General features: G+C 41.7%; 1 protein-coding gene across 1 annotated transcript in view; it reads left to right on the forward strand.

Annotated features, from left to right (window-relative positions):
* The window catches only part of USP13 (ubiquitin specific peptidase 13), a 118228-nt gene extending 96107 nt beyond the window's left edge, over positions 1–22121 (forward strand). Inside the window, exons 20-21 of the mRNA XM_024755105.1 lie at positions 20281–20365; positions 21982–22121. Of these exons, the coding sequence (XP_024610873.1) occupies positions 20281–20365; positions 21982–22075 (179 nt within the window). The 3' untranslated portion in view covers positions 22076–22121. The remainder of the gene's footprint in view (positions 1–20280; positions 20366–21981) is intronic.
* The last annotated feature ends 37 nt before the right edge of the window (positions 22122–22158 follow it).

Here is a 22158-nt window from a genome sequence, read left to right on the forward strand (position 1 = left end):
GCTCCTATGATCGTATGGCTGTAGCTCTACTCATTAATGGTCTTACCAGACCTAACACATATGTATTGATATAGCTCTAGAGACAGAGAGGGGGAGGGAAACTTTCTTCTTCTTTTATATAAAATAGGAATTTCTTCACTGAAGTTGTTTTAATCCAACTAGACTAGAAAAGGATGAGCTGTAGTTCTCCCGACTTCCACATTCATCTAAAGGGTCTTGTATTACTTTTTGGAAATCATTGGCTTGCTTGAAACATTAAAAGCTGTTATGGACAAGCATTATTCAATAATTCACGAGCAGGATTTATTATGTGTTACATGTCCATCAGTTCACTCCTTCCTTGATTTTCAGTAATGGACTCTTCTTTAGGGAAGGTGAGTTCTTGCAGAAAGAATAAACCACAAGATGGGGCCGCTGTAAAGCTGCCAAGGTATTTGGCTGCAGAGGGAAGGAGAGTCTGATCATTAGGGTTTCCTGTCTTCTGATGGAGCTTGGAGGGACCAACCGTTCTCTCAGAGATGGTCATTAATTATACAGAACAGCCACATGCTCTCCTCAGGCTTACTGAACTCAGAGTGACCTGCACATGTTCCTCGTTTTTGAGTTGCATCCTTGAATAGGATGTCATGATGATGTTTTTGAGCACCCTTGAATTTAAAGGCACTCTGGGCCAAACTCTATGGCTTTACTTCTCATTGCTCCCAAATTTCGGCACTTATGGGTGAGGGTGGGGAAGGAGACAGTGATGCACTATGAGAAATCACATATGGGATATGCAGAATCTAAGGGCAGTGGGAGGTGAAAATTTTAATTATGAAAAAAGCATAAACCACCCTAACTCACCAAATGCATTCTGCACTGGATTTTATAGAAGAACAGACGTTTTTAAAGTAACTTTTCCATCAGTGTGTCTGGCCCATGGGAGGTGATCAGCAAGTGAATGATTGAATGAAGAATTAAATGAATGCCAGGTGGTAGTGGTCACAGGGATAGTTTCTTTTAATTACCTCCACTAAGTACCATTTGGAGGAATTAGCAGTGTACTGTTGCATTCTATTCTATTCCCTTTTCACAGGAAAGGGAAAAGATGATTTCTTGTCCTTTGCTGCATTAGCACCTGAACTCATATGTCACTTTTTTTCCTCTTACAAAAATTAACATTTATGTTGTTTCTTTTTCTTATAATTAAAAGGATGTATAATAATTTTAGCAACTGGAGAAAATACAGATATAGGAAAAGAGGAAAACAAAAATTACAATCCTGCTACCCGGTCATAACCCAGTCACTGTTAAATGTTTTGTGTATATTCTTTAGACCTTTCTTTGCAAATATATAAAAATGAATATAAAAATGTATATAAGAATATAACATTCTATTCTATACATGCTATTTAAAAAAATTTGAAGTATAGTTGATTTACAATATTATATTAGTTTCAGGTGTACAACATAGTGATTCAATATTTTTATAGCTGACACTCCACTTATAGTTATTACAAAATAATGACTATATTTCCCTATTCTGTACAAGATATCCTTGTGGCGAATCTACTTTACACTATACGTGCTATTTTATAGTCTGCTCTTTCCGTAACTGTGGGTGTACTTTATGTAAATCTAGGCCATTGAACATATATTAATATTCCATTGTACCATAATATATGTACCTAATCTTAGGCTAGTTGTTGTTTAAATAAAAGATGATTTCAGAAAGAGTTTTAAATAATGGGGTTATTTGCACATTTGGAAGGTGATGGCAGTGATTTTTTTTTTTTTTGCGGTATGCGGGCCTCTCACTGTTGTGGCCTCTCCCGTTGTGGAGCACAGGCTCCGGCCATGGCTCACGGGCCCAGCCGCTCTGCGGCATGTGGGATCTTCCCGGACCGGGACACGAACCTGTGTCCCCTGCATCGGCAGGCGGACTCTCAACCACTGCGCCACCAGGGAAGCCCGATGGCAGTGATTTTTAAATAACATATTTCTTAAAGGATGAATGCAGTTCACAGAAGTACAACAAATGCCTCTTTCAGTCTCTATCCAGGCAACAAACATTTGTTCAGCTTTTCAGTTTCTTTCATTTCTTCCCTCCTCCACCCTCTCCCTTCCTTTTTTCTCTATTAAAAATAATCCTGTAATGAACATTCTTGAGCTCTCCCTTATTATTTCTTTAGGGTAAGTTTCTGGAAGTGAAGTTTTGGGGTCAAAACTGCGTATTTTTGAGATGTGAACACAGATGATCCCATCACCAACCTCCCCACCCCCTGCCCCGCCCAAAACACAGCCCTGCGCTCCTGGTTCCCTGTCCTTCCCAACAGTGCTGTTGGCCGAGCACGCTTCATGTGTTTTATATCTTTATTGCCTAGTTGTTTTTCTTGTGTTAACCGCTTCCTCATTTCCTTTGCCCATTTTCCCATTTTTATTGAGGTTTTTAGATTTTTTTTTTTTATTGATTTGTATGAGAGTTTCAAATACTGTAAATTAGTTTGGGAATACCTCGTAGCTTTACAATATTGAGTTTTTCTGGCCAGAAACATGTTACCCTTTTCCTTTGCTTCGTATCCCCCTTCTCCCACCCCTGCGGAGCTATACGGTTTTCTCTATAAACATCTGCCTTTTTGGTTTAGTTCTCAGAATTACATTTTCTGTGTTACTGATGAATAACATTTTTCCCCATTATATTTTCTCAATTGTTCCTGCTGAATTTTGGAAAGTTCCTGGTCTTGTAATTGGCCATTCTCCAGGGATTTGATTAGAATTACATTAAATTACATTAAATTCATAGGTTACACTCCGGGAGATGTGTATTCTGTGTAGGTGAGTTGTTTGCATTCCCCAAACATTGTTTTTTACCTTTATTTTGGTTGGTGAATTGGCTTGGACATTTGACTTGGGGGTAATGAGGACAATTTAAAGGTTTAGGTGATTTCTATTTAGGAGCAAAATGGAGGGCCAAAACAGACAAACCAAGTAAAACCAACAACAGGGTTTTCAGGGTTCTTTTGTAAGTAACAGGACTGCTGAGCCAAACTTGTCTAAGCAAAAAAGGGTGTCTTGTAATATAAAAGCTGGAAAGTCCCAGGAAGACTTGACTCTGGGCGTGCCCTTGACTCCAGGACTCAAGCCCTTTTATATGAGTATATCTCTTGCCTCTGGGGTTGGTTCCAGTCTCAGACAGGCTCTCCCTCATGGCCACAAGATGGCTGCCAGTGCCTCCTACTACTGTATCTTTCCAGCAGAAAGAGTCGTGTCCCAGAGTTCTCAGCAGATGTTCTGGGAATGTGAGAGTCTGTCCTGTACCGTCCCCTGTTGTCATGTCTCAGCCGAGAAGGGAAGGGTTGGTCTCTTCAAAGCACTGGTTTGAGTGTGGGCCTAGACCATCAGAATCAGTGTCACCTGAGAACTTGCTGGAGATGCAGAGTCTTGGACCTCACCCAGGCCTACTGAATTAGGCCCTCCAGGGGCGGGCTTAGCGAGGTGTGGTTTAACAGACCCTCCAGGTGGTTCTAATTCAACTTAAATTTGAGAACCACCATTTTAAACAGCAAGATTAGGTTACTCTTACTTTAAGATGGAGGATCGTGGCCGCTACTTCAAGATGGAGGATCGTGGCCGCTGGGAGATCACTCCAGCAGGTTAACGCTGAAAATAATGACAAGGTAGGTGTTTGAATTGGAAAAACAGTGACTGGGATTAAAGAAGCGCTTGTATCAAATTCTTCCTTTAGGGAATATGTAATTAAAAATTACTGTTGCCATCTTTTTGAATGAGGAAGTAATGTCATTGCATGAAACTCTCATTTAAATGTTATCTACTTTGATTAAAAGTATTTGTGCTATTAACACTTGGTGAAATAGTAGCAGTCCTTTATTGAATGTCTACTAAGTGCCAGACATTTCCTCTACCGCTTTTCCCTGGCTCCTTACAGCAAGGTATTCAGATGAGAAAGTGGTAGCTGACAAGGTTACGGACTTGCTTAGGGTAGGACCACCTTGTAATTCAGGTCTGGCTGATTTTGAGGACTGCATTTTCTCCTTTGCCCCCTATTGAGTCATCCTATTTCAAATTTTCTAAATTGGAATGGAGGCAGGAGCCTGTTTTTCAGAAGGCTCTGTTTATTGTCATGTCCTGCCTGTTTTAAGAGCTGCACTTAACTTTCTGTTGAGTTTTTTCTTTTTTTTTTTTTTTGCGTTACGTGGGCCTCTCACTGTTTTGGCCTCTCCCGTTGCGGCGCACAGGCTCCGGAAGCGCAGGCCCAGCGGCCATGGCTCACGGGAGCAGCCGCTCCGCGGCATGTGGGATCTTCCCAGACCGGGGCACGAACCCGCGTCCCCTGCATCGGCAGGCGGACTCCCAACCACTGTGCCACCAGGGAAGCCCTCTGCTGAGTTTTTAAATTTTTTAAGAAGTGGGAAATCAAGTCATCAGTCTAACCTATCTGGGCTTCTGCCATTTGCAAAATCATTTCTGTTTCTGTGTTGCACTTAATGAGTGTTTAATTTTTTTTTTTTTAAAGAACTCACTGATTGCCAACGTAATTAAAATGTGATTAGTCTGTGATTACTCAGAACCTGCTCTGGCCCCTTCAGTCACATCGCTGTCATGGTGCAGACGTCTCCTGCTGCAGCTGAGGATTTTCCAGCAAGGGGAGCAGAGAGACATTTCATTTACATAGTGGTGGGGCTCCCTGCGGAATGCAGCCAGAATAGGATCTGGAGAGCAGAGGCACAGCGCCCAGGGAAGCCAAGCCCCAGTGATCTGTTCGAAAGCAGTACACACTTACTTGATACATCTGGGCTCTCATTCTTTTTTTAAAAAATATTTTTATTTATTTATTTATGGCTGTGTTGGGTCTTCATTGCTGCCTGCGGGCTTTCTCTAGTGGTGAGCGGGCGCTACTCTTCCTTGTGGTGCATGGGCTTCTCATTGCGGGGGCTTCTCATCGCGGGGGCTTCTCTTGCTGCGGAGCATGGGCTCCAGGCATGTGGGCTTCAGTAGTTGTGCCTCGCGGGTTCTAGAGCGCAGGCTCAGTAGTCATGGCACACGGGCATAGTTGCTCCGTGGCATGTGGGATCTTCCTGGACCAGGGCTTGAACCCGTGTCCCCTGCGTTGGCAGGTGGATTCTTAACCACTGCGCCACCCTGGAAGTCCTAGGGCTCTCATTCTAATCCCCCATGTCAGCACCTGTGCTTTTCAGTGGTGCTTTTGGAAGCTAAGAGGAAGCCACTCTGGAGTAAACTAATTTACACTGAAGTATAGATGACTGATAACTATTAAGCTTAGGGAGAAGTGTTTGATATTTGTTGTTCTAGGCGGTACACAAATGAGAAGTCTAGGTGGATTGGTAATTTCGAGCTGGCTGTGGGGGGTGGGGGCAATTTGTAGAACCTTTAAGATTCTGTCCATGTTATCAGCTGCCTTAAGCTGTTACTGATTTACCCATATCCCCCTTGTTCTCTTTTTGGGAATTGAATAGTTTTCTAAAAGCTCCAAATCCACCCCGAATCCCCACCACACACATGGGTCTTTTCTCAGAGCAGGAATGAGGGAAATCAAGCTGTTGGGGGTGGAGACTGTTTGATATAGGGTGTTTGTGAGTCAAATGCTGGTCAATTGGGGATGACATTTTCCCTTCTGTTGTTAGGGGTGGGTTATGAAACACATTATTCACGTTAGGAAGATTCAGTTGGAAAAGTCGGTTTTGGTGTCTCACCAGAAGGCTGCAGAGCCCTGGGGTCTTGGTGGTGGTTTCGAGGAGTCTTTTGGTGTTTCTGTATTCTGAGCACTCTGTAGGTTGACTAAATAACGTGTCATGGCCTTATGATAACCACTGCTTTTCAAGTGGATGTAGATGCTATAATGGTTTATAAAATATAAATTAATTAAACTGCACTCCTGAATCTAGAGTTTGCTTTTGGTCATGATGTGTGATTGAACTATAGTTTTCAAAAAGGTAAATGATGACTGTCACGTACATAAAAACTGAACACATACTACAGATTTTCTTTAACTCATTAATTAGGGAACCAGTTAGTTGTTATTACTGGTTCAAAAGCATCTGAAAAGCTATTTAAAAGCTATCTAAAAGATAGCTAAAGATAATTTGATGGCTGAGTTAGATATAAAACTAGTGTCTATCAGGATCATAACTCCTTGAAGTTACAGGTGTTGACAGAAGAAAGATGCACAGCCTGAAGGTTTCAAGTGAAGTTTTCTGCGGGGACCTTACTGAGGACTGTAGCTCTGAAGAACTGCTCTGAAGAGGTAGAAAAGGAGCCAGGATATATAGGAGTTTTTTGCTGGAAGAAAAACATGTAGTTGAACATTAAAAGATTACTGCTAATCACAAAGAAAAGACATCTCAAGTTAATGATTTTAGTACTTTCCTATGTAGGGGAAGATGCAAGAGTCTGGGCTCGTTGAAATTATTCCTTAGATACGCATCTTAACCGTCTATCTAAGGCTAGTATCCAGAGCACAGAAAGCTTGCTGTTCTTCTCCATCCTGATTTCCCCTCAGGGTGCACCGTGGTGGCGTAGCTGCAGTGGCTGATGCAGGCTTGGTCTGTGTAGAGCTGGAATGGCAGACAGCGTTCCCTTCCACAGCACCCTCTCTTGGTCATAAATTCGACCAAGGTTTGGAGGGCATTTGGTGACCAATTTGTCCCACGGTATTAGGAAATCTCATGTGTAGGTCAGACGAGGATTTTGTTGACAGGCCATTCAACATGCTATTTTTGGATCAGGCCCTGTTGATAACCTAAAATTCTCTGGATCATCTGTCTTACTAGTTTATTACGATCCAGCAAATGTTTTCCCTTATCGGTTCTTTCCATATCTAAAGTTGTACTAGTACAGTTATTCTACATGGAGTGATATATGTGATCAGTTGCCTCAAGATGTTTAGCCACCATTAATTTTGTCAGAGGCCTGTTTACACGTCAGGTAATGCAAGAGACAACAATCTTTTTTTTTTTTAATAAAAATATTTTTTATTTTTGGCTGCATTGGGTTTTTGTTGCTGCACGCAGGCTTTTCTCTAGCTGCAGCGAGTGGGGGCTACTCTTCGTTGTGGTTCGTGGGCTTCTCATTGGGTGGCTTCTCTTGTTGCAGAGCATGGGCTCTAGGCGCACGGGCTTCAGTAGTTGTGGCTCACGGGCTCAGTAGTTGTTGGCTCGCGGGCTCTAGAGCGCAGGCTCAGTAGTTGTGGCGCACAGGCTTAGTTGCACCGCGGCATGTGGGATCTTCCCGGACCAGGGCTCGAGCCCTTGTCCCCTGCACTGGCAGGCGGATTCTCAACCACTGTGCCACCAGGGAAGTCCCAAGACAACAATTTTGTAAAATAGAATGTCCGTAATATAGCTAGTAACATTAATAAGGTCATAGTACAGCAGAGAGATACAAAACAAACAGTTTGAAACAACAAAGAGAGAACAAATTAAAACAATGATTAGTATAACTAGTTGTAATCTGGATGGCAGTAAGCCATCAAGTCCAGAGGGGAGCCAGTTGGAGAAGCCAAATCCTGGGGGGGATCAGGTAGAGAGAAAAAGATAATGTTTCATCTTTGTTTACAAAGGTAAACTTTATCAACATGTTGTATATCATAGTTAGCATAAGAGGAAAGTTTTTCTGGAAAACAAAGATTAAAAGTCACTAATATTTCAGACAAAAAGGCATAAAATTATAAATTATATTTATCATTCAGTTCCACGTGATTAATTCCTGTTGATCTAGATGAAGCCATCAGGTTTTCTATTAGTTTTGTAATTTCTTACCCAGTTTAGTAGTATGATCTAAAAGTCATCAGAAACTTATATTTGTCAAAAAGTCCTTTTTATGGATCATCTTGAAGATCTTCATTTTGTAAAAGCATCAGAGTATAACAGTTATAACAGGGAAGAGCCAAACCATCTCTAGCTGCAGCGAGTGGGGGCTACTCTTCGTTGTGGTTCGTGGGCTTCTCATTGGGTGGCTTCTCTTGTTGCAGAGCATGGGCTCTAGGCGCACGGGCTTCAGTAGTTGTGGCTCACGGGCTCAGTAGTTGTTGGCTCGCGGGCTCTAGAGCGCAGGCTCAGTAGTTGTGGCGCACAGGCTTAGTTGCACCGCGGCATGTGGGATCTTCCCGGACCAGGGCTCGAGCCCTTGTCCCCTGCACTGGCAGGCGGATTCTCAACCACTGTGCCACCAGGGAAGTCCCAAGACAACAATTTTGTAAAATAGAATGTCCGTAATATAGCTAGTAACATTAATAAGGTCATAGTACAGCAGAGAGATACAAAACAAACAGTTTGAAACAACAAAGAGAGAACAAATTAAAACAATGATTAGTATAACTAGTTGTAATCTGGATGGCAGTAAGCCATCAAGTCCAGAGGGGAGCCAGTTGGAGAAGCCAAATCCTGGGGGGGATCAGGTAGAGAGAAAAAGATAATGTTTCATCTTTGTTTACAAAGGTAAACTTTATCAACATGTTGTATATCATAGTTAGCATAAGAGGAAAGTTTTTCTGGAAAACAAAGATTAAAAGTCACTAATATTTCAGACAAAAAGGCATAAAATTATAAATTATATTTATCATTCAGTTCCACGTGATTAATTCCTGTTGATCTAGATGAAGCCATCAGGTTTTCTATTAGTTTTGTAATTTCTTACCCAGTTTAGTAGTATGATCTAAAAGTCATCAGAAACTTATATTTGTCAAAAAGTCCTTTTTATGGATCATCTTGAAGATCTTCATTTTGTAAAAGCATCAGAGTATAACAGTTATAACAGGGAAGAGCCAAACCTGACTACATGTTGGATCTGTTTCTTTTACTTTAACCTTTGCTTTCCGATGCTTTTGTTCACTAAAAGGATACTGTCTGTACATAATGGCCTGCCTCGGGGAACCCTGCCCCTCTGCCTGAATGGTAAACCAAAGTGCCTTTGTTCAGGCAAACATCCGGACCCTCTCCACCTGTGGATGGCTACAAGAAAGAAGAAATGAACACATCCCCTCCCCGAGGCTGGCCATTCCAGGTGATATTTGCAAAACTTATGGCCTTTTTACTTTACTTCCTCATCTCCTCCCCCTCTCTGTGCATCCAAGCTGGCATCCAGACCCCAATAAGATGGTTATTTTGAGATTTTGGTCAAAATATTTAGTCAAAATATTTAAAATATTGAGACTTCAGCCATCTTCTCTGTCTGCCAGCTTTCCAAATAAAGTCATATTCCTTGCCTCAGCACCTTGTCTCCAATTTATTGGCCTGTTGTGCAGCGAGCAGAGCGAGCTTGGACTCGGTAACAAGCTTGGCTTGGCCAGCCGGGCCCGGTCAGGAACACTGGGACAAGGCCCTGGCTGCTGCCAGGACCATTTGTCCTGAGGGTCTTCCCTTCAAAATTCCCTGAAGCGGCACCACCTACCCCAGCGCTTGGCAGTTGAAACAAGGAACCGACCAACTTCTGCGAGTCCACGGACTCGATTTTGTAGAGATTGGTAAGTCTACCCAATTTGGTAACTGGTTCGTTGGTTGTGGTCTTGATCTTGTTTTGGTTTTGTGTATCCTTTTGTGTTGCGAGTTGGGGAACTTGAGTGTGTAGGGTAAGTCGCTCCGGTGTGCACACCCGGAAGATATTCCCCTCTCAGTTTGGGCTTTTCCTTTACGGGATAAGCCAGTTTGTTTGATTGAGGTACCCTGTTGGAGGGGGGACTTGTCGTCAGACTCTACCTGATTTGGGACCAGTTCGGTAGGGAACTAGTTCGTTGGTTTTGTAGGGTAAGTCTACCTGATTTGGGAACTAATTTGTTGGTTTTGTAGGGTAAGTCTATCTGATTTGCGAACCGTTGGTTTTGGTCTTGGTTTTGCGTGCATCGATGCTAGAAATTGTTCGGGCCTTTTGTGTTGGAATTTGTTTGCGTCTTTTGTGTTTTGGTGTTATCAAACTTATAAAAAATAGGAAATACTCCATCCATCCCGAAGGAGAGTCCTTTGGAGCGTATATTAGATAAATGGGCTAAACATAGCTGGGAGCCTCTGACTAAGAAAGACATGATGTACCATTGTAATAGGATGTGGACCCAATATGTAAGATCAGAAGAGCAATGGCCCCTGAATGGCTCACTCAGTTATTACAGGATCTCGCAGTTAAAAGTGTTTTGCAAAAGAGCAGGCTGTACCGGCAGTTGTTCCAACTGCCCACCCCGCATGCCGCCATGATATTCACTGCCTCCTGTTTGCCCTACCCGTGGGTATCAAATAGAAGTTTCTTTGTTAACCCTTGGAGCACAGGAGCCTGATTTAATATCACCAGCTAAGACTCCACAGGGCACCCAATTCGGACTGGGAGCCGCTTCCGCAGCAGGGCAGTTTCCCTTGCGCTGACATCCTGTAAGAGGCCAGGGGGACTCCCTTGGACTTGAGGCGTCAGGTTCTAATTTCCCCACAGGAGCCGCAGGTAACTTTGACAGTGGGGAACAGGTGGATTGACTACCTTCCCTATTTATCTTAAGAGGCTTGTAAATATTAAAGGGGAAACAAAGTCATCCTAGGAAAAACTTGCCTGTATCTTTGAGATGCAAATGTCCTATCTGCTCTTCTCAGGAACCCTCATCTCTGCCATCTTTTTAAAATGCAAACTTTGAAAAGAGGGTAAAGTAATTTAAAAATTGACTTGTCAAGGCTAAATAAAAAACCTAAGTGTATTTTCTATAAAAATTCAGCCATCTAGACAAGTGAGCTTGATTTGTTCCATCTGCCAGAAACCTAATTTTAATCCAACCTCTTTTTGTAAACTAATGGGTTTTACATTGCTGTACCTGACTCAGGGCTGAAATTTTGAAATGAGAACTGTGATGTCTCTGTGTGCTTGTGTCCTCGTATGTGTCTTTGTCTTCGGATAACATTGCTGAGGTTGACTTGTGGATGAGCTCTATTTAATTGGCTTAAAGAAAAGTAAGCGCTTACAAACCAAACAATTCTAAATACAAGAAAAATTAAGCTAAATGAGTTTCAGGTTCACGTGAACTGAGACATATTCAGTATTAATGTTTGTTGATCTAATTAATACAGACATGTCATTAGAGTCATCAGGTATAATACTTTTATTGTGCCTAGGTTTAATATAAGCTAAATAAAATCTTGTTAATATCTGTTGCGAATTTGCCTTCAAGGAAAGTAACTTGATGTGAAGAAACTTTTAAGAAAATGCAAATGAGATAAGAGCTTTAGGTGAACTTTAAAAAAATAATTATCTTTTAGGAATGTCTATCTAAAATTAATCTCTCCAGATATTAGACAACTTGAAAGTCAGAATTGTGCTAAACTGAGTTAAGTGATGGAAGGTTTATGGAAAGTGGACCCCAAGAAAAGAGTTTTGTTCATGGTCAGGATTGACTAAGTTTAAAATAATTTTGAGTAAATAAATTTTAAAAGTAAGCTGTTGCAAAACTTGAATGTGGCTTTTCTCTTTGTTAAGAAGACAAGGTTTCTTAGGATTTTGAACTGCCTTTGCTAACAGATTTTAAGTTTCTCTACCTTTTAAGTGATCTGTTCTATATTTGCCTTTGAAATCTTTTATTGTTACTTAGGTTAAGTGAATAACTATTGTTTCACAGTGACCTGTGATCCTATCTGACTGTTTTAAACCCTTTTGACATTTTTTTGACAAAACTTTTCAAATCAACTTATGAAGCTCCTTTGACCTCTAGCTAACTTTGGGATGCTTCAAAGGGCCCCTGAAACTTCCCAAAGAGAGATATTAACTAATTAGGTTCACTTGGTATGTTGAATTAAGGTGGGAAGTGTTGTCAAATAAGTAATAAATCTTCTTGGGTTATATTGTATGGCAAATGATACAGGTATTCTAGAGATTATATGGAGTTCCTAAAATTTGGTATGTCCTGGTAAAATGTTATCAGTCATAATTCTAGTTATTATCTGAAAGTGTTCCATGTCACAGCAGTAACCAAGTTACTTTGTCAATTGCAGCGTAATCAGATTTAAACGTGCCTTCTTAAGTCTTTCCTCATTATAGACAGTTATGGTTTCACTCTGACGCCTTTGCAAAAATGCTTCCTCTTCAAGAAGATTTATAGAAAGGAGCTTTGGATAAATACAAGTTTCTGACTTTCAGACCATAGTGGTGAACTGGGTAGGAAATTGAGGAGTTCTAATGGGAAACCTGATGGCTTCATAAAGCTGTTAACAAGAAGGATTTAGTTACCTAAGACTGAGTAAACTGGTGAATATGGTTATAATTTTTATGATTTCTGTCTGAAAAATGGTTTAAATCTGTGTTTTCTAGTTGTAAGGAAAACCTTCCCCTTAAACTAATTATGACTTGCAGTAATTTGGTAAATTATACCTTTGTAAGCCAATTGTTTGTGCTTTGTGTCTCCCTGCTGCACTCTGTCTTTGTCAGTTACTAGCTGCATTACTTATATCCCATCTATTTTATAAGATTGTTGTCTCTTAAAGTACCCAGTGCGTAACCAGGCCTCCAGCAAAACTTATATGCCTAAACGTCTTGAGGAAATAGGTCACATTTATAACATAAAATAATTGTAGTAGTGTGATTCTAGGTATGGGAAGAAGCAACAAGGGAAAATGTCTCCTGGATCATAATTAGATAGAGGATCCAGAGAATCTTTAATTATCAATAGGGCCTAATCCAAAAACTAGCACCTGGAGTGGCATATCAAGAATTTTCGCCTGATCTGGGTGAGCCTCCCAGCACCGTGGGACAAATTTGATCATGAAATGTCTCCCAGTATTGGTCAAAATCCTGACCAAGAGGAGAGGATCTGAGAAATGAAATATTTCCTGCCACATCAGTCATTAGTGATTGCAGCCCTCCAATGTGAGTCGTGGGCCCTGAGGAAACTCAGGGTATGAAAATACAGGATACAGGCCCCAGATAGCTGAGGTGCATATCAAGGGAGTGATTTCAGTGCATTTTCCCATACATAGAAAAGGGCTAAATTCCTTAACTTGAGATGGTGCCTCCTGGGATTGAAGCCCTCAAAATTCCCGCTGAATAGATCATAACTCTCAACTTTTAGGTTGTGAATACTTTTTTAAGACTACAGGAGTAAAGGAGACACTTTCCAGAGAGGCACAAAAGAAACAACGTTTGGAACACTGGCACTGATGGTGAACACTCCCAGGAAGATCCATCTGACTTTGTCACCCGTTTTTCTACAAGATTGTGGAATGGACATTGACAGTGGGGAATTGTAACAGGGAGAGCCAAACCTGACTACATGTTGCATCTGTTTCTTTTTTTTTTTTTTTTGTGGTACGCGGGCGTCTCACTGCTGTGGCCTCTCCCCCTGCGGAGCACAGGCTCCAGACGCGCAGGCTCAGTGGCCATGGCTCACAGACCCAGCCGCTCCGCGATCTTCCTGGACTGGGGCGCGAACCCTCGTCGCCTGCATCAGCAGGCGGACTCTCAACCACTGCACCACCAGGGAATCCCGGATCTGTTTCTTTTACTTTAACCTTTGCTTTCCGATGCTTTTGTTCACTAAAAGGATACTGTCTATATACATAATGGCCTGCCTTGGGGAACCTTGCCCCTCTGCCTGAATGTTAAACTAAAGTGCCTTTGTTCAGGCAAACATCCAGACCCTCCCCACCTGTGGATGGCTACAAGAAAGAAATGAACACATCCCCTCCCCAGGCTGGCCGTGGATGGCTACAAGAAAGAAATGAACACATCCCCTCCCCAGGCTGGCCGTTCCAGGTGATATTTGCAAAACTTATGGCCTTTTTACTTTTCTTCCTCATCTCCTCCCCATCTCTGTGCTATAAAAGAAACTGGCATCCAAACCCTGATAAGATGGTTATTTTGAGACTTTAGTCTGCCATCTTCTCAGTCTGCTGGCTTTCTGAATAAAGTCGTGTTCCTTGCCTTAGCACCCTGTTTCTGACTTATTGGCCTGTCGTGCAGTGAGCAGAGCGAGCTTGGACTCGGTAGCACAATGACAAAAGACTTAAAATGGCATGGTTAAACATATTATAATGCAACTGATAAGAAATTTGGTTATTTCTAGGACAAACAGCATTTTAAGATAATAACCAGAATTATGACTGGTAACATTATACTAGGATATACCAGAGTTTTAGGAATTCCATATAATTTTTGGAATATCTATATTAATGACATCTACCCATATAATATAACCTAAGAAGGTTTATCACCTCTTATTTGACAATGTTTCCCATGTAATTTAACATACCAAATAAGTCTAATAAGTTTAATACCTCTCTTTGGGTTGTTTCAAGGGCCCTTGGAAGCATCCCAAAGTTAGCTAGAGGTCAAGAATTTGACTTGGGAAATTTTGTCAAAGATAGCAAATGGTTTTAAAACACTTGGTCAAATAGGATCATAGGTCACTGTGAAACAATATCTATTCATTGAATCAAAGTGACAGTAAAAGATTTTAAAGGCAAATACAGAAAGTTACAACAGATTACTTAACAGATAAAGAAAGTTTATAGTCTGTTACCAAAAGCAGATCAGTGTTCTAAGAAAACTTTGGAGGGGGCATCTGCAGTGGCTGTTGGCTTGATCCTTGTAGAACTGAAATGGGAGGCAACATACACACAGGTGGACCTCATTTTATTGTGCTTCGCTTTGTTGTGCTTCAGAGACATTGTGTTTTTTACAAAGTGAAGGCTTATGGCAACAATGCATCAAGCAAGACTGTTGGCGCCATGTTTCCAACAGCATTTGCTCACTTAGTATCTCTGTGTCACATTTTGGTCATTCTCGCAATATTTCAGACCCTCCACCAGCAAAAAGATTACAACTTGCTGAAGGCTCAGATGATGGTTAGCATTTTTTCGCCTTAAAATATTTTTAAATTAAGATATGTACATTGCTTTTTTAGACATAATGCTATTGCATACCTAAGAGGCTACAGTATAGTGTAACGTAGCTTTTATTTATATGGGAAACCAAAAAAATTCATGGGACTCGCTTTATTTTGATATTTGCTTCATTGTGGTGGTCTGGAACAGAGCTCACAATCTCTCTGAGGTATGTCTATATATATTCCACTGGAGAGAATTTTTTGATATCTTTCCCAGACAAAAATCTACAACTTAACAAGTAACTTCACTAAGTTTGGAAGCTTTCTTTAATCAGTAGTAAGTAGTGAGATGAACTAAGTTCATTCCCCTAGACTAGGGGCTAGCACATTGTTTCTCTGAAGGTCCCAGATAGTAAATGTTTCAGGCTTCACGGGCCATACACTTGTCGTCTCATATTTTTGTCCCCCTTCTTTCCCCCTTTCTTCTGGGCAGCACAAAAACAGGCTGTGAGCTGGATTTGGCCTCTGGGGCATCGTATGCCAGTCCCTACCCTAGACCATCCTTGGGTGGCCTTTCCTCCACATTGATACAAAAGGGCATTCTGCCTACCCCTTCTACTTTCCAAGTTTGCATATCAAATTTTTCTGACAGTGCTTTCTCAAAGAATAAAATCAAGTTCAATCCCTTATTATGTTGGGTGGAGGTGGTAAAATTTTGATGTTAAAAAATTCTTCGTATTAGAAAGGTTGTGAACATGTTCCTAAGTTCAGAAAAGGATGGGTTTTGTTGGGAGAGGGAAGTGGGGATGCTAGTTTCAGACAGTTTAATTCTGGCTCATTAGAGGGACTCTGTTGGCCAAAGTGGTTTAGGCAGTTTTGTCCAGTTCTTCCGGGTACTTTGAAAGCTTCCCTGTTGAAAGTCTGTTAGCGCAAGTCCTTTTGCCCGACGCACAGTGAGACCAAACAAACTGAGACGTTAGAGTTTGGAGCAGAGAAAGGTTTATCGCAGGGCCATGCAAGGGAACGGGTTGCTTATGCTCAAAAAATACCCAGAGCTCCCCCCACAGGTTTTGGCAAAGCATTTTTTTTTTTTTTTTTTTTTTTTTTTTTTTTGCGGTACGCGGGCCTCTCACTGCTGTGGCCTCTCCCGTTGCGGAGCACAGACGCCGCGGCCATGGCTCACGGGCCCAGCTGCTCCGCAGCATGTGGGATCTTCCCGGACCGGGGCACGAACCCGCGTCCCCTGCATCAGCAGGCAGACCCTCAACAACTGCACCAGCAGGGAAGCACTCGGCAAAGCATTTTTAAAAGCCAGGTGAGGGAGGTGTGTCGCGGGTTATGTGATCAGCCCGTGCACAGTTCTCTGATTGGCTGATGGTGAGGCAACAGGGTGGTGTCACAGGAGTTGACATTATCAATCCTCAGGCTCCAGTAGGCCTGGGGGCCAGGTACTCACGATCATCAAGTAGTGAACATCTTCCATTTGGTGCGGAGTTTTCACATCTGTAAAACAACTCAGGAAATGTGCATCAAATACTGTTGTCTAGGTACAGAGAGTAGCTAAAGCAGAGGATATGGGGAGGGGTCTGTCCCGGGAAGGCCCCGTAGGGTCCTGCTCGGTTCCAAGTCAACATTTTTGAACTGATTTACCTTGCTTAAAAATGCCTTTTCTAACTATATAAAAAGGGGTCTCTGTACTTTTTGAGAGTGTGGTGATGCTATTTTTGGAGGGAGACCTCTGGGAACAAGGAGAAGAATCAGCAAGTGGCTTCCCTGTCTGGTTTATTCACCTTGACTTTCTCTTTGGAAACAAAGGTAAATTGAGATTTCTTACCTGTTGAATTTTTGCAGATTTATCGAGATTCTCTTTTGCTGTTGGTTCCTAGCAGGAGGGCTTGAATAATGCATGGAGCGGTCGCTTCTATTGATAAACACAGTTAATTTTAATTGCAGGACTTAAGATTTATGCTAATATTTTTTTCTTTATTTTTATGATTTTGAGTATACACGTGAATTAATTGCTTTTAACTAAAGAGGGGAAAATGCCTTTGGGGGCTTAATGACATGTTTGGGTGTGTTGGAGTGTATGGATTTGTTCTTTTCTCTATGTCTGTCTATTTTGTTAACATGTTGGCTTGTTGGTATCTGAGCAATGTTTCACTGAAATGACCCTGGCTTATGGTGAGAAGTGCTCCTTAAATACTCTGTTCAGTTATTTAAGGCATTGTTTTGGGGGACAGTTTCTTGTGAGGGAAAAGCCTTCGTCGGAGGATCACATACTCTCTTCATTCCATGAAAATTCTAAGAGGGCAGCCACCTTGTGGGAGACCAGCCCCGTATCTCTCAAATTGAAGATTTGGAATTTGATATAAAATTATTCCTAAAGAGCTTTAAAAACCAACCAGGGTCTAGGAACATGAAAAAGTCTCAGCCTACACTCTCTCTTGTTTACTAGGGTGGGGATGGGTTCTTAGTGATGGGGAACACTGGGGAGGGCCGACAAGGGTAGGGTCCCTGGATCACTAAGTGCCAGGCAAAATGATTGTCATTCACAACTGTTTTTGCCTGGTTTCTGTTTCAAACCTGTGATTTTTTTGTTTTTTTTTTTTTTGGTGTGTGTGTGTGGGGGGGTTGTCAGCTGATGTGATAGCTAGTGACAAAAACTTAGTTAAGGATGGGAAAGGCAATCCCCTCTGATTCATTTCTTTTTAAAATAATTATTTCACTAATTTATACCCCAATTTATACTTTGGTAGGGGGTTTATAAAAATGTATACAATATGAAAAGATAGAAAGTGAGGACATGGGGTGAAGGGAGCCATGCCTACTGCATGCTGAGCACTGTTCTCTGTGTCTGGAATATTCCAGTAAACACAACAGACAAATGAAATTAAAAAAATATATATTTGGTGAGTTTATAAAACTAAAAAAAGAAACAAAACCCCCCCAAAAATCCCAAACAAACTTCTCATCCTTATGGAGCTATGTTCTAGTCTGGGATAAAAGGAAATAGACAGTAAGTAAATACACAAATAAGTATGTGATATGGTGTTATTTTGAGCTCCCTGGACAACAGTAAAACAAGGTTGGGGTGAGGGTGGGGTGGAAGGAGGGAGGAGTTGCTATTTATAAGGAAGGCCTCTCTGAGATGACATTTGATCTGAGACCTCGATGAAGTGAGGACTGGATCATGGGGCATCTGAAAGAAGAGTTTCAGATAGAGGGACTGTAGATGTGGGGCTTGAAGCCCTCTCTGTCAGTGAGAGGAGTAGCCGGTGTGTTTGAGGAGAACCCAGGAGGCCGGAGGAGCTGGAGTGGAGGGGGAGAGTGGAAGGAGGTGGGGGGACCTCATAGGTCATCGTTAGAGTGAGATTTGCAGCCATACTGAGAGTGGTCGGTAGGGGTAAGGGAGGAAGCAGGGAGCCCCGTTAGGAGGGAAGGCTGTTGTAATAATTCAGACGAGATGATGGTAACTTGGATTGGGGCTTACTAGTGGAGGTGGTAGGAAGTCGTTGGATTCTGCATATATTTTGAAGGAAATGCTGGATATATTTTTGGAGGATTTGCTGATGGATTGGATGTGTGTAAACAGTGGGAGAGAGGAGTCCAGATTTTGTCCTGAGTTACTGGGAGAATTGAGATGGATAAAGCTGAGGAGAGAATGCTCAACAAACTGGGAATGAAAGGGAACTTCCTCAACCTGATAAATGGTACCTACCAAAAAACCACAGCTCACATCATGCTTCATGGTGAAGACTGAATGCTTTTCCCCTATGAGCAGGAGCAAGACAAGGATGTCCACTCTTGCCACGTCTATTTAACATTGTGAAAGAGGTTCTAGCCATGGCAGTTAAGCAAGAAAAAGAAATAAAAGGCATCCAGATATGCAAGGAAGAAGTAAAACTAATTCTGTTTGCAGATGACATGGTCTTGTATATATAAAATCCTAAGGAATCTACTTTAAAAACTATTAGAACTAATAAATGGATTCAGAAAGGTTGCAGGAAACAAGACCAATATACATAATTCAATTGTAGTTCTGTACATTAGCAGTGAACATTCTGGAAATGAAATTAAGACCATAATTCCATTTAATGCCATGAGACTGGATGAGATCAACCAGAGAGGGAAGGGGTAGGGGAGGTGGCAGAGAGAGAGAGAGGATGAGAATGTACAGTGTGTGTGTGTGTGTGTGTGTGTGTGTGTGTGAGAGAGAGAGAGAGAGAGAAAAAAGATAGAGAAGATAGAGGGAAGAAAGCCTTGAGGTCAGAGCCCCAGGTCACCAATGTTTAAAAGTCAGGAGAAGAGGAAAGCCAGTGAGGCACCTGGAAAATAAAAAGACAGTCATGTCCTGGGGGCAGATGTTTGGGGAAGGAGGAGAAGTGGTCCATAGTATGTGATGCGCTGAAGGCTAAGATGAGGACTGGGGATTCACAGTTGAATATGTGGATGAGCATTGGTGAACGGCAAGAGAGAGAAAGAATGAGAGAGGGAGGAGCGAGGAAAAGGGTCTGTCCAGAACCAGTACCCTTGTAAAACACAACAAAACTTGAGTACCAAAAACAATGAATATGCAAGCCTATTTTTTTCCTTAATTAGATTCAACAGACATGAATATTCCTCTCAAATTATTATAAGAGTCTGTAAACGCTAACTCAGTTTCTGTACCTGTCTCGTCGTAGTCTGTAGCAGTTTGCGGAGTTGCACTGGTGCCAGTCTGTGGAAGCCACTTTGCAGGTGTTGTGCAGGCCTAGGATTGGCTGGGGGGCGGTGGGTGGGGGAATGAGCTGAAATTCCTTCACCGTGGATTTGGTACAGCATATACTTTGCAAGATGACAGGAGATACTTGTTAGAGAATAAACATCCATCTTAAGCTCCAAGAGGCGATATATCTCCTTGTTCAGAAGGCATGAAGCCTGAATTTTGGCCCCATGGAGGTTATAATCATGAACCAGTCAGAAATCACAAGACGCATATTCTGAGCATTATCCCTTTCTATAAATGATAACACCTGTCTGCTGTCTTCCTCCTAATCCTGACATTTGTGTGGTATTTTAGTCTGAATTGCTCATTTAAGCCTCATACAACCTTGTGAAGTGGGTGGATTTTTCATTTCTTTGAAGAAATGGGCTCCGAGAGATGAAACAACTTCTCCACCCTCATGCCGCTTGGAAGTGATGGAGCCAGGACTACCCTTTTAGACCCATGAGCTTGCCACCAGACTGGGCTGTGGGACTTTTAATCGCCTTTCAGATAGGAGCTTAAGGTCAGCTGTAAAGTTCATGTCCTGCTCTGTCATGAATTTGCAGGTTGAAGTTGCTGTCACTTTGGGTAGGTGGGTGTGTTCTCTACGCAGTAAGTAGACTGTCTTTCATTCTGAACAGTTGCTGGATTACAGTCTCATTGGCTTTAAATTCTGGTCAGAAGTGCTATTGATTTCTAGAAATGCTGCCTTGTAACTGAGTTGTTTCCTCTTTCATAGTGTATGAATTATTTGCGTTCATCAGTCACATGGGGACATCTACAATGAGTGGACACTACGTTTGTCACATCAAAAAGGAAGGAAGGTGAGTCTTTTTGAGAAGGTAAAATAATATCTATGTTTTATTGAGGACCTGCTATGTACCAGGCACTCCACTAGGTGTTTCATATGTTATCTCATTTGGTTTTCATGATGGTCTTGTAGGGATAGACTCTTAAAGCCATTTTACACATCAGGGCACTAAGGCTCAGACAGGCTAAAGAGCTTGATGTTTGCAGCTGTGTCAGAGCTGGTATTCAGAGTCACTCTTCACTGTCATAGCAAGGGGACCTCCCAAAGTAAAGACACATCCCGCAGCAGAATGTGTGTCCATATTTGGAACCTCCCCAGGGTTGCCAGGTTTAGCCAACAAAACAAAACAAGAAAACCAGGATGCCCTATTATGTTTGAATTTGAGATAATGAATAACTTTTTAGTATAAATATGTCTCAGCTGTTGCATGGGACATACTTGTATTAAAAAAGTATTTGTTGTTTATGTGAGATTCAAACTTGACTGGGTATCCTGTGTTTTATCTGGTAACTCCAACACCCAGTGTTTGCCCTATTGTAGCTTTGGCTTCTTAAGAATTGTTAGGTGTGTGGTGAGCTAGGAATGAGACAGTTGTGGCGGGGAGGGGGGGGTGTAAGGCGGCTGCTCTCTTCAGAGCCTTCTTCCGGGGCTGGATCCCCACGGGCCCCACTGGTTTCCCTTCCTTGAGTTCCCACTGAGTGGCCTGGCCTGTGGGTCAGCACCCCTGCTTGAGGCAGTGCTTGGGCCACATGGACACTGGAGAAACGTAACCTTGCCCTCTCCTGGTAGGACGTTGACCTCGTACTGCAGGAGTGACTGGTTCCCAGTCAGGAATCCACTGTGTTCCTTTTTGGTGTGTCTTTTAGTCTTGTCTTCTCAACTTGATTAATAAAATAGTGGAGCACAGGAACTTGATTTATAGTGAATCCTTTTTATTACCAAGCATGATAGCTCTTTTAAAAATACTTTTCTTAAGAAAAATAGCTTAATTATAATTTAAAAAGCCATGAAATTCATTATAAGGAATTGGTAAAATACAAAAACATACAGAGAATGTGTTATTTGGAAGCCTAGAGAGAACCATTGTCTGTATTTTGATACATTTCCCTTTGTTTCATTGTTTTCACTGGGAGAGAGGGTATGTGTATGTCTGTATTTACAACTTTTCTAAAAGCTTAAAGTTTGTACACAGTAGTACAATTTTGTAACCTGCTTTCTCCCACTTCATATTATATTGTGATTATTTTCTTACTTTACCAGATATTCTTCAAAGACATTTTAATAGTTATATAATAGTTCACTGCATGTCTGTTTACTTCTGATTTTTAGCTAGTTTTATACCTAAGGCTGAAAAAAAACACTTCTTTGACTGAAGTTCTGAGGCCATCTGTGGATTTCTACAAGTGGAAATGTTTGGAGGCTCCTTAGGAACTACTTTTTGATTGAACTTGAGAATAAAAAAGCAGTTGTAATTTCCCACCAGCATTCTGTTTCTTTTTATACAACAGACTTGAGTTTGGTTTATCTTAAACCATCTTGATTATTTTAAGTATGGTGCAGTAACTTTCTCCTGCAAAGTTTCCTGGAACTGACTTAAATCCATCAAATGCTTCTGTCTTTTGTTTTCAGATGGGTGATCTACAATGACCACAAAGTTTGTGCCTCAGAAAGGCCCCCTAAAGACCTGGGCTACATGTACTTTTACCGCAGGATACCAAGCTAAACCTCAGACGTACAAATTGGCGAGAAGAAGCCATACACCTTTTTAATTTGCCAAAAAAAAAAAAAAAAAAAAAAAAAAAAAAA

Source organism: Neophocaena asiaeorientalis, unplaced genomic scaffold (genome assembly GCF_003031525.2).
Source record: "Neophocaena asiaeorientalis asiaeorientalis breed wild unplaced genomic scaffold, Neophocaena_asiaeorientalis_V1.1 scaffold188, whole genome shotgun sequence".
Lineage (NCBI taxonomy): Eukaryota > Metazoa > Chordata > Mammalia > Artiodactyla > Phocoenidae > Neophocaena > Neophocaena asiaeorientalis.